The 18,255-nt window shown below is 37.5% G+C and overlaps 1 protein-coding gene across 1 annotated transcript; it reads left to right on the plus strand.

Moving 5' to 3' along the window:
* Positions 1-1,165: 1,165 nt before the first annotated feature.
* Positions 1,166-14,441, plus strand: c1ql4a (complement component 1, q subcomponent-like 4). The gene is made up of 2 exons (XM_084427836.1): positions 1,166-1,798; positions 13,047-14,441. Exons 1-2 carry the CDS (start codon positions 1,265-1,267, stop codon positions 13,224-13,226), a joined length of 714 nt encoding a protein of 237 aa, XP_084283962.1. The 5' UTR covers positions 1,166-1,264; the 3' UTR covers positions 13,227-14,441.
* Positions 14,442-18,255: the final 3,814 nt, after the last annotated feature.

The following is an 18,255-nucleotide window of genomic DNA, read 5'->3' on the forward strand; positions in this document are numbered from 1 at the left end:
AAAAAAAAAAAAAAAATTTTTTTTTGATATTAGCCTAATTTATTCATGTATTGTTTTTTATTTGTGCATATTTCTCCTGTTTAGGCCAAACCTTTTGCAACAAAAACGTAATGCCAGTTGGCTATTCAGGGGTCATTTTGATATAAAATTATAAAATATAATGACAGATTATGCATTTTGGATATTTAAAAAAAAAAAAAAAAAAATGCAAGACAACTTTCAGCATGTTCAATTTAGGATAATATATATACATAATATATATACATATATAATGTGATATTAAATATAGCCTTAACAGATTTTCTTGTCTTTTCATGTTTTTTCCTCCTCCAGTTCTATTTCTGTGGAATTTTCCCAGTCCCGCCAGAGCAACTACAGGGATCTTCCATATGTTCCTAAAAAAAAAAAAAATAATAATAATTTTCTGAAGGATCAATACATTGTGGCTCATCGGGTTTTGGTGCAGGGCGTTGGACAATTTTCATTGAGCAGGAGCATTTTAGTGCATCAGTTTGTTTTAAAACGTGGAAGATTGGATGACACATATTTCAGGTCTTTGGTTGGACTTAATTAGAATTTTGTTGCACAAGCAGCTACCTTTGTGATTTAATTTAGCCCCTTTACGAACTGAATTTTGCAATTGCTCAATTGCACTTGGACAGGAACTTGACCTGGAAAACCCCAAAACAGGTTGTTGCTGTTCACTTATGCAAGAGTTTTCAGTCTATTGGATAATTAACTGTAGATCTAATGTTAACAAGCAAGGGGATGAATGTAAAGATGTGTATTGTTATTAGCCACGAAATTGCAACACTTTAAAAATACTGTATTGCATTGTATTGCGAGTGTCCCCGTATATTAGCTGGCCAAGAGCCACCTTGTTCCTGTAATCATCTTTTATTCTTTGCCGTGCCACACCTTTCTGTTGCACTGTTTCCATTTCGTTCTTCCAGATCTTCCTTTCGGTCTCCACTCTGTTCTACCTCTTGTCCCATTGCACCCTCTCATTTCTGTATGCTCCTCTCTCTTCTGGGTCTTCTTGTCTCATCCATAAATTCATCTGCTGTCCTTCTCCCCATTGGCCTCATTCCTCTATAGATATCTGTGGTGTGGCTGTTTTTCTTTGTTAGTGAGTTTTTCTCAAACTCCACTGTTCACGCTGGCGGGCACCATTCCATCTAAAGGAGAGGAGGACTTTCTAACGCTTGCTGCCTCCCGGCTCAGCCGCCGCAAGCGTGTCATAGGAGCAGCCGTGGGTGTGGCCATGGTTCTGATTCTCCTGGTCACCATTCCTTTACTGGTCCACAACACTAAAGGAGGAGGAGCCGGCAGTGCGGGAAGTCATTACGAAATGCTAGGAAGTTGTCGGATGGTTTGTGACCCCTACACCACTCCTCATGGCCAGGAGCTAACGGCTGTATCACCCGCACCTCCTGATTTTCCAAACCGGAGAGGGAAATCTGGCTATCGGGGACCTCCGGGGATCCCGGGACCGCCTGGTCCACCTGGAGAACCTGGAAAGCCAGGTCCACAAGGGCCCCCGGGTCCTGGGCCTGGCGGTTACGTGCCGTCGTTCTACAGCCCTAAGATTGCATTTTACGCAGGCCTGCGCAAGCAACATGAAGGCACTGATGTGCTGAAATTTGATGATGTGGTGACCAATGTTGGCAACTACTATGAGCCCAGCACTGGAAAATTCACATGCCCTCTGCCTGGTATCTACTTCTTCACTTACCATGTCCTGATGAGAGGAGGAGATGGGACCAGTATGTGGGCAGACCTCAAGAAGAACGGACAGGTAAGAATTTAACCCTATTTATAAAAAAATTATTTGTGGTGGAAATGAAATCTTCAGCTCAATTGCTTTAAAATATACTGCACCCATACATTATAAATGCTTTATTTACTCACCTTCATGTCCTTCCAAACCTGTATGACTTTCCTTCCTCTGCAAACACAAAATGAAGTTATTTTGAATACATTTTAACCGTTTTTGTCCATACAGTGGTAGTCAATGGGGTCCAAAACAGCACTGAACATCACTGACTGTCATTGTAAAGACAAAAAAACTGAGATGTTTATCAAAACATCTTCTTTGTCAAGAAAAAACATGGACGGTTTGGAACAACATGAGGATGTGTGAAGGATGACAATTTAAAAAAAGAAATTGGTGAATAATTTTTCCTTTATTATGGACATTATGTGTGCAGTCAAATGTAGAAAGTAGTTTCACTCAGTCTCAGTTCATCATATTGGGCTTTACCACTAAGGTCATCTTCATCTAGAGGAGTCAGAATAGTTCAGATTATGAGCTTTTTCCTATTAAAATTCCTATTATACAATTGATTACCATCCCACTAAACAACATGGGTGCAAATTGGACACTGTTGTACTGTTTGTCAAGGCTGACAAAGAAAAGGCTACTAAAAGGGAAAACCGTGACATAAAAAATTGTGTTTCCAGACAATCTCAGCTGCATTGCCATATGTTTTGACAATTTAATAACTAAAATAAACATCATATATTTACATTTCACTCATCACCTAAAAATGTGTCATACGACTCAGCATGCCAGAGCTGTCGTGGTGTGGTCTAGTGCCAGTTTGCACATCAGATAAATAATGAATGCATGAGAATTTGACAGTTTCCACACTCAGTCATTCATTCCCTAGACATTAATTAAAAACTGAAGGCAGGAAATGAGCAGGACAAGAAAAGGTTTATCTGTCGTGGTTTTAAGTGATTGTATGACCTTTGTGGATCAAGACCCACTCTTGCAGCTTTTTATTTGACAGGCAATCGTAACATATTCTTTTATGAACAGTTTTACCCAAGCACACTATAAAATGTTTATTTGTATTACACTGTGCAATGAAAGCCAAGTGTTTTGTTGCAATGTTGTAAAAAACAAAACAATGTTTGGCTTAATACAGTCAGTGGACCCCCTGTAAAAGTGATTAGAGCGATAGTAGATTAAATTGGTCTGACCTGTACAGTTTTGTATTGTCATGCAAGTCTGCTTCCTCTGTTAAATCATTCATAACTCTTAGATTGAATCCCCTGCACGCTGTACGTGCCCCCCTTCTATTGCATGTCCATTGATTGCTCATTAATTATCTTTTCAGTCCACTCAATTACGTCCATTTCGAGCACATCAGGTGGCCCTGCTTCACTCTTCTTTAGGGCCTGAAATGTAATAGAGAAACTGCTCACTACACCAAATAAACTGCCGATGGAATGATCAGATACTTCCCCAAGCACCTGAAAGACAGTCAACAGTCCATTTGCGACACAAATCACGATTGTTGTAACCTATAAGAGCTCATAGGATGAGGATTTGCGCAGCTACCTAATGGAAAGTACGCAGCATGTTAACGTGAAAAAGGATGCTAGGTATTTTGACAGATGCTGAGAGACTGGAATTCTCTGAAGTGTCATCTGAAAGCAGACAATGGTCCGTCGGGATTAGGAGGTTTATGTTAATTTGTAAAAGGTTACTTTTGAATGCTGACAAAATTATGTTCAAACTGCCATGTCTATTGAATATTATAGGCCAGTTTCCCCAAACACAGAGTTCAATTAAAAGGTTTTGAAGTGGAGAATCACCATTGTGTTATTTTACTCAAAACTAGATGTAGGCAACTCTATACAAACATTTATATTTTTTTCTGTTTGTTATAGCCTATGACTGAAGTAGAGCTGCACGATTAACCGTTAAAAGATCACAATTTAAATTCCAAATTCAGCTGTCTATAACCCTTTGACAAATGAGATCACACTGATGAACAAATCAAATCTGCGTTTGCGCTGCTGCTGACCCAGAGAGTTGATGTGTGTATATGAAACAACTTCGGTTATCTTTCAACAAAGACGTTGTCTTTTCAACATCATTGTACATCATGGTGACTGTCATAATGAGTGACTCATTGAATCACTCATTTTAACAGATTTGTTCAAAATTGCTGGTTCATTCAGAAACAAAACAAGTAACTGTCTTGAGGATTGAGTTTGAAAGTTAATTCATTCAAATGAATAAATATCTGCAGGCCTATTTAAAAGCTTTTGAATAAAAAGTTACATGATTAATGTTTCAGTGGTCTGACATACTATCTCAAAAAGGGTGTAAACAGAACATTTTCTGTAAACCTTTAATTAGGCTATTTTTTTGCATATTTGCATATTTTGATTCACATACACTTCTTATTACGTTTTGTTTGTTGTGTTCTTTTAAATAGACTCAAGCAAATAAAATGTTGTCAGAACGAGCAGTAAATTACATGTTATTTTGTTGAGTAGCCAAATGTTCAGGTTTTGCAAATCAGAAATCACTGAAATATATAGTTTTTAAAGGCAACAACAACAAAAAAGCTTTGATTAAATGCCATTATTTATATATTTTATTACTTTACTCTTGGTCCAGATCCAGATGTTTTTAATGGTAAAATACAAAAATCCATCCTAAAATTATTAAAAAATAATTAAAACCTTGAAATAGTCATACATCATTTTATATTGGACATATAGTAAACAAATTAAACTAGTCAGAAAATGTTTTGTCTAATTTTTTAAAAAGTAGCATTAAAACAGCATTAAAAGTTGATGTACTTTTACAGGAGAAACTGTAAAGGAACAAAACCAAAATAATAAGCAGTGAAAAACATCATTGTTTTTATCCTTCATCTTGAAAATAAGTTTTGACACAGTCATCTCGCATCTTCATTGTGGAGGCCATGTTCAATATGGCACCCCAGTGGGCGGCCCACAAGCTCAAGTGCACAAGTGAATTGTGATACAGACTGAGAGAAGGACGCAAGGGTAGCCATGACAGTTAAGAGTATGGCAGAATCACCCAGGCTGGTTGACAGAAAGATCAGGGGAGGAAAGGAAGATAGATGACTTAATACAAAGCTGCAGACAGTGGGCAGATAGACGAGACTTCTGGGAGGCTTATACGCACGGACCAAAATGAATACAGAGCTATAGACAGATGGAGAAGTGCCAAACATGTCAGGGCTTGACAGGTTAACAAGGCGTCTTGAAGATAAAAAGACCAGATCCTGACATAAGCATTTGTTTGCTAATAATGACTGTATGTGAATGTTCGGGTGCTAATTAAGAGAAAAAAGTATCTCAGGTATGCTCTAGAGAGTGGCACGCGTGTTGCCGTACCTGGTTGCAGGCCCGTGTGACCATCTGGCTGATCATTGTCTGTGTGGTGGTTTTGACAGCTATGAAAGCTGGTCTCTTGATACCGGCTGGTGCAGTTGTGATGGTCTTCTCATTGTCGGACCTCAGACATGCAAGGCTAAAGTGCCCTTTAGAACTGCCTGAAATGGAAATGATGTGGGTGGATAATCATGGAAAAGTCAAAGATCAGCAGGATTTTTTTTTTTCACAAGTTTTAGTGGTTGTTTATTCTAAAATAGCCTATGTGATATATGTTTAACATAGATGTACTGTAGTTTAAAGTAGGTTTTTCTTCTCTTTTTAAATATGCCATTAATTAAAGTCACCCATATTTAAATTTGTCTTTTAGTTAGGGGTGTAACGGTTCACAAAATTCACGGTCCGGTTCGAAACGACAGTGTTGTCACGGTTCGGTACGTTTTCGATACAGCAAAAAGGAAGAAATGTCAGAGAAATGTCCTTAAAAATATATATTTATTAAAAGTGTGAGTTTTCCTACATCTTGAAACTTTTAGTAATAAAAATGGGGGTAATCTTTGAAGGATGAACAAATAATGTTTTGGTAATCACATTTAAATGTTATTTTTAATATGACAATATTTGAGTTTTGAAGTGCTGGAAAAAGATGTGTGACGTATTGAAAGCATTTTTACTATTCTTGCCAAACTTCCATGGTTACAGTTAGTGTTACTACATTAAATCCATGGGAATGTTGCTGATTTGTGGACTTTAAGTCTAGATCATTCATGGCACAATGTTTCTCCTGGTTTCCACATCAGCGCTGTTTGATCTAATAGAGATCTACGGTTAATAACTGAGAAATTTGAATGTTTCTCACTAGATCTCGCAGCGATGTTATTAATTAATTGGCGAATTCAAATGCTTTCTTTACTGGATCTCTTAGCGCTATGTTGTAACAGTGTGTCGCTTGATAAAGATCGGCTCGCGCTTCACTGACATCGGTCCTAACTGCACAAAATAGGTAATTAGTGGCGCAGTTTCGTTCCGCTTTCATTACGTTTGCCACTTGATGTTGGGCAACGTTGTGGTGGTCGCGCCAGCGCGACTGCTAACAAAATTGTGGTCGCACCGTCCAACGAATCGTTTGGTTTGTACTGCATACCAAACCGAAAGCCTCGTACCGAACGGTTCAATACGAATGCGTGTATCGTTACACCCCTATTTTTAGTACCCTGGAAATCCAGAGTTCTCGCGAGAGCACAAGTTGAATTTGCTCAGCGAGTTACTCTGGTGTCGAGTAATGATGCTCATTAAATATGCCCCTCGATCTGAGCTGCACCAATCACATCGGGAGCTAAACAGATGACGACAGCGCTGTGACGTCGAAGTTATTAGTGAACATTGCAAGATGGCTATGGATGAATACCAGTTGTTTGAAACGGCTTTGGCCGCTACAATGAACAAGTTAGACTTGGCTTTTTATTTAAAACAGGAACAGAAGACGCCGCTTGAATCGTTCCTTTGCAAGAAGGACGTTTTTGCTGTTTTGCCGACCGGATACGTTAAGAGTATAATCCACCAGTTAGCTCCGCTGGTAGCTAAGCATATGGGGCTTATTGTTGTGATTGGCCGTAGTGTTATCCAATTGCGTGCAGTGAGATTTTCAAATGCACGCTTGGTGCCGCCCCTCGAGCTGGGCGATTTTCATTAGTCGACGCCAGACCATTAATCTTTTAGATTTAGGTCTGGATTTCCAGGCTATATTTTTAGAGTAGGATCAGTACATTTTTTGTTTATTTATATTTGAATAGTATTCACACTCTTTTAAGGGCACCAGTACATCACAGTAGATGAAGATGGAATTTTGAGGAATGTTACAATACATCATTTGTTCAGTAACAGATGGAAAGGATTAGTGATGTGATCATAATAGTGCACTCTTCAATATTTAATGAGGTCATCTTCATTTTTCTTGTAATTAATTTGGTATATTGCCCACTGAAGGAGATTCACGCTGAAATTTCATCACTGTGCATTAAGTCACTGTATCACAGCACCTGCTACAACCGAAGGGAATTCATAGGAGAGGAAAAAAATTTGAACTGTCAGATCCCACCCTCAAAAGTCCCGGGGTCGTTAGGGTCAAAAATTGCACATCATTTAATAATAACTTCTAATTATTATGCTGTGTAAGTCTGCTTTCTGATGGAATACCTGCATAAAGGCCTATAAACATATGGAGAGATTTGTTAAAAGGATGTGATGCTGCTAGCGTTATTGGTGGCGCTTTTATTATGCTTGTTGAATAATGGGTTGTTTGCCTTAATGCTAATGTGAGTCAAAATATGCCACCAGGGTCGTACGTCATCTCTGATTTAGCAGCTACATGTCTTCTTCCTCATCATTAACATGCTGTTAATCTTTTAATTTATAGTCCCTCAGCTTCGATGTACATTCCCGAAACCTTAGACTGTTCAAAGTGGACTAATCTACACTCCGTCCTCTCTGTTGCTTAATCGGTCCACCATTCTTTTTCCCCCTTTTTCGCCTGTCACACGCTCTTTTAATAGACCTCCGAAAGGTCGAGCTCTTTCACACACTAGTGTTAAAAATGCCATCGCCTGTCTGTTAATGACCAGTACTTGCTCTAATAAATGTCTCCCGGTGCAGTGACATGTACATAGTCCTGTAGAAATATAATGAGTGTCTTTGGTAGTCTCTAATTGTAGTAATCCCTAATTGCACGGCGTCTAATTGCCAAATAGTTTTAAGGGAAATCTTTTTAACTGATTAAAAAATTGTAGTAGATTGCGTATGTGACATACTCATTAAATCCCACCTTGGGTCACTTGTTAAAGCGATAGTTCACCCCAAAATGTATAAATCATTTATTTACATTTATTTACAAATCTGAGCTGCTTTCTTCCAAAACACAGAAGATATTTTATTTTTGTACATACCATCAATGGGGTCCAATTTTGTTTTGAACCCCAGCGTTCTTCAAAAATATCTATGATAACACTTTCCATTCATTAACATTAGTTCATTAGTTCAATACTAATAAAACATTTATTATGCTTATTTAAAGTTCATTTATTCAAAATAAAAGTTGTATATTTTAATATTATTTAATGGACCTGAGCTAACATTAACTAACAACACTAACACTAGCGGTTGTAACTAACATTTACAATGACGTATAAATACTGTAACTAATGTATTGCTAATTTTTAGTAAATGTTAGTTCATGCATTAACTAATGGGGCCTTAACTAAAGTGTTAACATATCTTCTCTTGGGTTATAGTGGTTTGGAATGAGGTGAGGATGAGTAAATGATGACAGATTTGACATTTTAGGGGAACCAACCCTTTAATCAGTTGACTATATTCATACAGTGATTGAACCCATGGTCATAGAGCTTGTAACGTATGTTATAGTGTGCACTTGGACCATTAGTATGCAATGCCACGCTCGTACAGTACGCCAATTAAGCATACCTCTCACAAATTTTACTCTCCCTTTGAGGCAAAACAGACCTATTCAATAAATGTTCAAATCTTTTTTTTTGCTTTAGTCTTTTCCCTCCCCTCCCATGTGCTCGGTCCCTTAGGTAAGTTTAAGAGCTAGTTTTCCATTGTCTCCGCTCTAAGAGGTCTGTATATCACCGAGAATGAATCCTGTCAGTTTTATTACCGCTGGAGCACGGCACCACTGATAAAAAACAAGACTTCATATACCCTTGCATCTCGCTGCTCTCACAAAATAGCCTTGCTTGATCAGACTGTTATCCTAACCCCCCACCCCTCCTGTTTTCTCCTTCAACCCTTGTCTTTCTGCTAGCGCTCGCCTCTGCTTATGTGTAAAATGCCGCCGCAAAAGTGCCCCCCTTCATCCTTTCCCTCCCTGTAATGAAAAGGCCTGGCAGAACAAGCCCCCAGCAGGCCCGAGGGTCCCCGCTCGCAGCCGGCGCTGAGATCAAGTCAGCGTGGCGTTTCACAAGTATAGTCGGCTCCCATGTCAATATCCATCTCCAGTGCAGTCAACGGTAATCCTAAAATGCCTCTCTCCCTCTCCCTCCAAGACAAGCTTTCATATCACTTATATTTGATAAATGCCGGGAAGCATCTAACAAGCGCACTTTGCGGGAGATGTCTAAACCCCGGGTGCTCAGATACGGTGTAACTGATCCCAAAAATACAAGATGTGAATCAATGGAAGCGAAGAAATGTCTTAAATGGTCTTCGCCGGATGTCTGATAATTAAAGTGACCGCTTGCGTTGTCGTATTGAACATGGGGGTATGCCGGAGGGAGAGACTGCCCCTTTGCCCGCTTTGGCAAAATAATGAGGAGAATGACATACGCTCTGCGTCGATAGGGAGAGGAGGCCAGGTCGTCACTGTCAGATGTGGAATGATGCACATGCCAAATTGACCACCTCAATATTATGGACTTTTCTGATCGCGATGAGTCATTGTGTCATTGCAGTGAAGATAATTCAGATTTGATATATTTTAGGTCCTCTGAAAAGAAAACATCACTGTTGCACTGATTTGTATTCAGTAACACGTACCATTTACAGCATTCAATATATAGGTTATTGACTAGTCCAATGTGCAGATGACTGTATCATAAAGTGTGGCTGTTAGATCTGGATGTGAAAGATTGTGTAGCTGTTTCAGGAGTCAGTTTTTATGTGATATATAGTTGAAAAAGGGGTTTCTCAAGGGATTGGCAACCCAACATAACTTTGATTCAGGCTGCAGGGACAAGCTAAAAGGCTTCTCACATCGCACCTCAACACAACCAGTATCTTCCGGTGAAATAATTCAGATTTTTACACGTCTAAACATTGTCATATTAAAGTTTGTCATGACCGATATATATTTTTAATGATATTCACACTTTTTTTTTACTTGCTTTTGGATGTTTAGTATAATCGGTAACAGTTTACAATAAGGTTTCATTAGTTAACATGAACTAATAATTTCAACATTTACTAATACATTATTAAAATCAAAGGTTGTATTTGCTAACATTAATTAATGCACTGTGAACTAACATGAACAAACAATGAACAGCTGTATTTTTATTAACTAACGTTAACAAAGATTTACAAATACAGTAACAAATGTATTGCTTGGTTAGTTCATGTTAATACATTAACTGATGTTAACAAATAAAAAAACGTATTGTAAAGTGTTACCGATCTATATTATGTACAGATAATTGGCACCATGTGTTGACTCCCAACAACAGTACGCAGAGGTTGGGTAATTTATATATTTTTTAATAATTACTATTAAAAAAAGAAAATATATTTGTGACCATTTAATTAGCAAAAAGTGTATTATTATTATAATTTTAACAATCATTAATTAATAGACTTAATTATAATAAAAACGACAATAATAAGACTTACTATTATTATTAAAACATAACCATTATGAATATTTTTAATATAATTCATTGAATATTCATTATTATTATTAAATATTCATAGTGAATGGTATGCTTTTTATTATTGTAAGGCCTATCAATTATTGAACGCTTAAAATAACATGTAAATGCAATATTGGTTGATAGGCCTACTTGGAAGGGTACAAATATCTATCACTGCTATGCTAAATCAATTTAAAGCTGATGTATTTGTCCTACAGCGCTGCATTGTAAAACTTCCTAACATCATTATACAGATTGGTATTCAATAGCGCATCTAAATGGACGTTGTGCGGATGTTGACAGTATCTTGATGGCAATGAAGTGGGGTTATTAGATTATGGATATGGGGAGGGAGTTTATCTTTGTCTGGGGTCAGTGTGTTTTATGTGGCCTGCGGTTGTGGGTGTTTCTCAAGGGAATAACACGGCCAATAAAACAAGAGGCATTTGAGTGAGTGATGGCATGTTGTATGAGGATGTTTACTGACACCGTGCATATCTTTGTCATTTTTTTTTTTTCTTCCTAGGATAGACTCGCTCCGTATGTTTAGGAAACCTGACAAAGATTGAGTGGCTATAACACGGCTGAGCAAAATGCCTGACAATCACTGTCTGTCACCTGACACCTGTCTGCTAGAAGCTTACGCATCTTTTCCATTTAGAATACTTGAGCATAGATCAGATAGTAAAAAACGACGATAAAGTATCAAAAGTATCAAGAAATTTCGAAGTCATATTGTAAGGGTATGAAATTCCTTTTTATTAAAATGCGTGGTCCTTTTTAATTGCTTCTGCAGGAATGTGCATCTTTCTGACCACATGACTAATCTCAATTTAAAATGTTAACAAACAAGTTTCAGATCCACTGCTGGGAGTCAATACGGCTGATCTCTCAAGCAGAATTTAAATGAGTCCATGTCTCCAGTAAACAGTCTCATCGCGGTTTGTGTGATACGTGCGCTTAAGATTAAATTCAACAGGTCAATACGAGGAAGGGATGTGGTACAGTTTTAGCATCACCAGCTAGATGATCCTACAGTGAATAAATAGGAGAGAGTATGACTGCTTTCTCAATTGAGGTAGAGGTCAGCTGGTTATCTGCAGCTCCATCCATTTAACCCGACCAGCCCTTGTCAGAGTATCATTTAATAATCACTCCATTCCATTGCCAGAGAGATGATGAAACAAGGTCTCTTTCATGTCAAGAGAGCATCTTTATGTAGAGGTATCTGTCTAGTGCAGTTTAGTCTTATGTACCTCCACAGCCTCATCAGCATGTGTTTTAAATCACATTATACAGCGTTTCATTAATATGAATAATTCATATTAATTATTTCGTTTAATATAATAACTGTTTATAAACTGTACAAAACTCGCACATATTACAAAAATCAATCAATTCAGCATTTTTTGTCTATTGATACATTCTTTATATATATTTTTTTATCTGTACATTCTTTTAAAATGATTCATGTTAAAATATTCATTTTTATAATAAAAAATTCTATAGGTTTAACAAATCAAAATCTTTCCACGCTTAGCATTTATATAAAAATCTGACTTATTTATTTTTATTATTGACTTATGACTACATATGACCCTGGATCACAAAACCAGTCACAAGTCACATTTGTGGCGTTCATTGTATGGGTCAAAAGTATTGATTTTTATTTTATGCCAAAAATCATTAGGATATTAAGTAAAGATCATGTTCCATGAAGATATTTTGTAAATATATAAAACATTTCTTTTTGTGAGTGAATGCAGCACAATCGCAAACATAAATGGACAACTTTAAAGGCGATTTTCTCAATGTTTCGATTTTTGTGCACCCTCAAATTCCAGATTTTCAATAGGCTAGTTGTATCTCGGCCAAATATTGTCCTATCCTAACAAACCATACATCCACTGAAAGCTTATTTATTCAATACATATCAATTAAAAAAAACTGACCCATGTTCCAGGGTCACATATAATAATGAAAACGCCACTGAATTCAGTCTGTGCTCAATTATAATACATTTCACTATCTGAATTTGTTACATATATCAAAAACACTGTTTTACCGTGTTAATTTGAACAATAATTCAATGCTCAGATCTCACTTGTTGAATATGTATTTCTGTTTTTAAGTGACGATTTTTCTGAGTGTCTGAATCATAATGGGTAGTTGATGTGTTTGTGACGTATTGAATTGCAATGGAAGGTCCCAATCCCACATGCTTAAAATCATTTTAAAAGCTTCAAATGCCAAACTTCATGTTGTTGTGCTTTAGCCATGTTTTGTGGTTTGGTCTAATGAATATCACTAAATTATTATAGATACTTTTAGTGGTTCATCTACATCTCAGTATCATTCAAGTACACTGTAATTTTGGGAATATAATCTGTAAATTGTTGCGATCTGCTCCGTGTCCTTCCTCTAACCGTGGCTTCATTTGTCCCGTGCGTTTGACAGGTGAGGGCCAGCGCTATCGCCCAGGATGCTGATCAGAATTATGACTATGCCTCCAACAGTGTGATCCTGCATTTAGACGTGGGAGATGAGGTCTGTGTGCAGCTAGACGGAGGGAAAGTCCACGGAGGAAACACCAACAAATACAGCACGTTCTCTGGCTTCCTCATCTATGCTGACTGACCTGCTCGTGATGCTGCTCAACACACTCAGATATACTGTGTACACACACACACACACACACTCATACAATTACCTTCACACTGAACAGGCTTGAAAGAAATGGACATGGTTCACACTGAGTCGAAGGGCTTCACAGATGATGGCAAACCAATTCCTTTCATAAAGCAGATTTCCAACATGCTTCTTGTATGTGTGTAAATTATAACTTACATTATACACTACTCCCAAACGTAAATTAAAATGCATAAATATATGTCTATATCTATCCTTGACAGTAACACACTCATATTTTAATGTGTGTACTTGTTTGTGTACTTGTCTCCATTTTGTGTGTCAATCAAAACCTTGAGATTCAAAGTCACTCTCTATAGTCAACATGCTTTATGTTGAGCTGAGCTGCATTTACACATGGCTAGACTTGAAACAAAATCAGTGCGTAGATGTACTTTTCACTCGCTAGATGCAGGCGTATAGCTCATTACAGGCACGTATATATGCGTGCACACACAGAGCAGGGCTAGTGATTCAGTCCTCTTGTTCAATTCATTTGACTTAAAGTGACTGTTTTGGCTGTCTGTGTGGAATTGGAAATATGGCTCATACAGTATGGATTTTCACTCGCTCTATAGAATACGGCCCAGACCAGAACATTAATATATCGATTTAGACATTGGACTCTTCGATAGTGAAATTTAAACCAATACAATGCGAGTACATCATGTAAATAAATATGATTATTTAATACATTTTAAAGGGGAGGATGTTGTACTCGTCTGTGTAAGTCATATTCCACTCTTGACAACGAATTATTCTTTTATATCTTATCAGCATTATGTCATAGAATTATTTATAGAGAGATTATAGATTTATTGAGTGAGTACTATAAAAAGTCTAAGTCTTGAATATATTTCAAATGTAACTACTGCATTGCATTTAAGAGGTCAATACACTTTCACAGTGATCACTAAGTTTGTATGTATTGTTTTATAATATGTTTTATAGAAGTTCTACATTTATAATCTATATATTTTTTGGTTGCTATATTATGAGAAATGAGGCCAAAAGTTTGAAATGTTCGAAAGATAATTCTGACAATAATGTGTCCTCAAACATTTTAAATGCAACAAAATGTTGAAATTTTAGTAGATATCTTTGTAAGAAATGCAGCATGAAGTAGTTGTTGATACAAGTCAAGCCATGTGCAAATACACTGATACAAATATACGTCAAAAACATTCCCTATTCACAAAAATTCTATAATAAATCATATACAAATATCTCTGCCTCATTTTTATGTAACATTTGTGCAACTGACTATTCAAAAACCGCGCAACATATTAAGTGAATACTAAGATATTGTTATATACAAATATGGCAAACATATTTCTGTCCTGCAAAATAGTTCTCTACCATAAACATCTGGAGAAAATAAAAGTCTGAATCATAGACATGTTTACCAGAGAATGGAAATTCAGTCTTTTGGAGGAAAAAAGAAAAGAAAAACAAGCTAAACAAGAACAACGACGTGAACGATTCTTGGATTCTACCTGGGCATGTCAGGGCTAAAACGAGGGGAGAAACCTTTAATTAAAAGGGAGAGGTAATGACATTCCGGCCTTAAGGCTTTGGTGAATCTGTAGCCTGTGGGGATATGTGGGGGATCTCAGCGTGTCCGTGGCCAGCCTCCTCGCGCTCTCCTGCCAGATTCCAGTTGAAAGTTAATTGGACGGGGAGAGGTCTGAGGCGGCCTGTGCTGAGGCCCATTAGTGATTCCCCTGTCGAATGCAGAGCCACGAGGATCACAGACTCACAAATAGGCAGATTAAAATAATCAATACACTTCACTTGCCTCCAACACATTCGCACAAGTGCGCGTAGAAACAAACCTGCATGCACATCCACACACAAATCCGCGCAAAATGAATTCAGTAATTAGTGGAGGACCTATTCACCACTGGTGTGTGATACTTGGCTCTCTGGCTCTCACTCCGAGAGTGTATGTGCTGTCTAATGAGGGGGGGAATAGTTCTGACTGGTGCCGAGCCGAGAGACAGAAAAGGTCAGGGAGCTGTTGATGGGCTCGTCTTGGCACACAATGCATCATGGGGGTATTTCAGCACACCCAAACAAACCCTCAGATTACAATCACATCTTAAGATGTTCTTTTACCTATAAAGTTAAAGAATAATAAATAAAAAAATTAATAGATGTATATGAACAGATATGTATAGCAATGGTACAGACTTTTGCACGGCCTGTACAAACATATGTCTCTGTTGGATTGAGAACTGTGAAGGCCATTTGAGTGTGGTGAACTCACTGTCATGTTCAAGAAAACCATTTTGAGATGATTTGAGCTTTATGACATGCCGCGTTATCCTGCTGGAAGAAGCCATCAGAAGATGAGTACACTGTGGTCATAAAGGGATGGACCTGGTCAGCGATAATACTCGGGTAGGCTGTGGCATTTAAACAATGCTCAGTTGGTGCTAAGTGGCCCAAAGTGTGAAAATAAAATATCCCCACACTATCACACCAGTGCAGGATGGATCCATGTTTTCAGGTTTACGCTGAATTTTGACCCTACCGTCTGAATGTTGCAGCTAAAGTCGAGATTTATCAGACCAGACATGGATTTTCCAATGTTTTATTGTCCAGTTTTGATGAGCCTGTGTGAATATAGCCTCAGTTTCCTGTTCTTGGCTGACAGGAGTGTCACCTGGTGTGTTCTTCTGCCGCTGTAGCCAATCTGCTTCAAGGTTCGACGTGTTGTGCGATAGAGATGCTCTTCTGCAGACCTCGGTTGTAATGAGTGGTTATTTAAGTTATTGTTGCCTTCCTATCAATTCGAACCAGTCTAGCCATTCTCCTCTGACATCACATACATGTATTAAGCTGAGCTGTTATAAACATTTCACTATTGTGTATATATTATGTATATATACCATATATTTATTTGTATAATGACAAGTATACAGTGTGTGTGTGTGAGTATATATGAAGAGTTCAGATGCAAAAGCTAAGTGCCATCTGAAATTTTCTTCTAGAATGATTATTTTTATCAAGCTCGTATTTAAGTTCAATAATTTCACTTAAATGGCAATGCAAATTGCATATTAATTGTCATTTAAGTGAAATTATTAACTTAAATATACAAGCTTTATAAAAACTAGATGTACCGCATGGCGGTACAAAATATGACCGCCGCTCAAGCCTGCACTGGCTTTCCACAAAAATAAATGACGTGGAGCAATTTGGCTGTATTGCGTGTTTATGTATATAAGTTGTATATTTTAAAAGACTGTCTGGAGTATTCCTGTGGATCATGGATAATTTAGTTTTGTAATTATTTGCTATTACTATTTAAGTTTTATATCAAAAGTCATTAGTTTAGACACTTAACATCCGTAATGTGAAAATGTCACATTCATTAACAGTGGTTTTCCCTACATAATGTATTATAAAAATGAGTTTCAAAAACACACTTATTGTGTTCAAGCAAGTCTTTTTCATGCTACATTGGTAACAACAAACAGCTTTTTAAACAAAAAACAAAACAAAATTAAACTCATTCCCACTGTACCTAGTAGAACACTTAAGTAAATGTCCCATTGAAATTAATGGGATTTTATGGATTTAGGTGAAGAAAGTGTACACATAATACATTTTGGTCTGTACCATGAAGAGAAAACTGATTCAACTATATAAACTATATATTTTCTGAAAGCGTAGACTCTCAGGATGTGATCTAACATGGCATGAAACATGTCCCACCCACCTCATTAGTATACTGCCCAAGCATAACACATTGGGTATTGGTAAATCGGGTATATGGCTGATACCTAAAAAAAGTAGTAGTATGTGCATGTCTATCTGTGTGTGTGTGTATGTGTGTGTGTATGTGTGTGTCTCTGTGTGTGTGTGTGTGTGTGTGTGTGTGTGTGTGTGTGTCTGTGCGTGTATGTATGCGTGCGTACATGTGTGCGCGTGTGTGTTTGTCTGTGCGTGTGGATGTCAGTGTGTGTGCATGCTTGCGTTTGTTTGTATTCCTGCATGTGTGTGTGTGTGTGTGTGTGACAGTATCATCCTAAACCAGCAACCCTTCGCTCAACAGTACCATCTACAGGTCGATGAGTGTACAGTCACTAAATGTGCACATAAATGAATTTATTTTATACCCCCCCCCCATGGATGAAATTCTACGAAACTTAGCATACCCCCAGAGGATGTCAAGTTAATCATACACATGAAATATGGTGCAGTTCTGAACATCTCAACTGAAGATAGGGGCGATTAAAGCAGAATAATATTGCATTTTCATTTTTTATGGGAAGGGGCGCAAATCACTAATGAGTGATTATGGGCTAGGTTGATGTGGGCCCTTAAGAGCAACATACCATAAAAATGTCTTCATCCTCGGTGCCACGGTTCAGGTAGTTATTTAGGAAAAACTGCATTTTTTGGGTTTGGGGGGGCCCAGTGCGGGGGGGGGAGTGGCCCCCGGGGACCAAACGAAATTTTTCCGTAAAAGTCTAGCGGGGCTACATGCCCACCAAATTTCATGTTCCCCGGTGTTTCGGTATCCCTGGTATCGTTGACGAAAAATTCAGTAGATGACGGAAAAAAGAAAAAAGAAAAAAAACTTTGACAATCCTTATATGATACAATCTCATAATGATCATTCTAGAAGAAAATTTCAGATGGCACTTAGAGGCTTTTGCATCTGAACTCTTATATAATGTATATATATATATATTCTATTTTACTATATTGTAAGATTTAATTTATTCCCATGATGGCGAAGCTGAATTTTCAGCATTATTTTTGCAGTCTTCAGTGTCACATGATCCTTCAGAAATCATTCTAATATGCTGATTTGCTGCTTAAGAAACTTTTATTATCACTAAAAACAGTTGTGCTGCTTTAGGTTTTTGTGGAAACTGATACATTTCAAGATTCTTTGATGAAGATCTAAAGAACATTTATTTGAAACAACAATGTAAGTCCCTTTTTATCAATTTAATGTGTG

Source organism: Rutilus rutilus, assembly GCF_951802725.1.
Source record: "Rutilus rutilus genome assembly, chromosome: 13".
In the NCBI taxonomy this organism is placed as follows: Eukaryota; Metazoa; Chordata; class Actinopteri; order Cypriniformes; family Leuciscidae; genus Rutilus; species Rutilus rutilus.

Bases quoted from the DNA above. Each gene is read 5' to 3' on its own strand.
- c1ql4a (XM_084427836.1), top strand. From the start codon at position 1,265: ATGGTTCTGATTCTCCTGGTCACCATTCCTTTACTGGTCCACAACACT. The intron at 1,799-13,046 runs GTAAGAATTTAA...TGCGTTTGACAG, and splicing joins ACCTCAAGAAGAACGGACAG to GTGAGGGCCAGCGCTATCGC.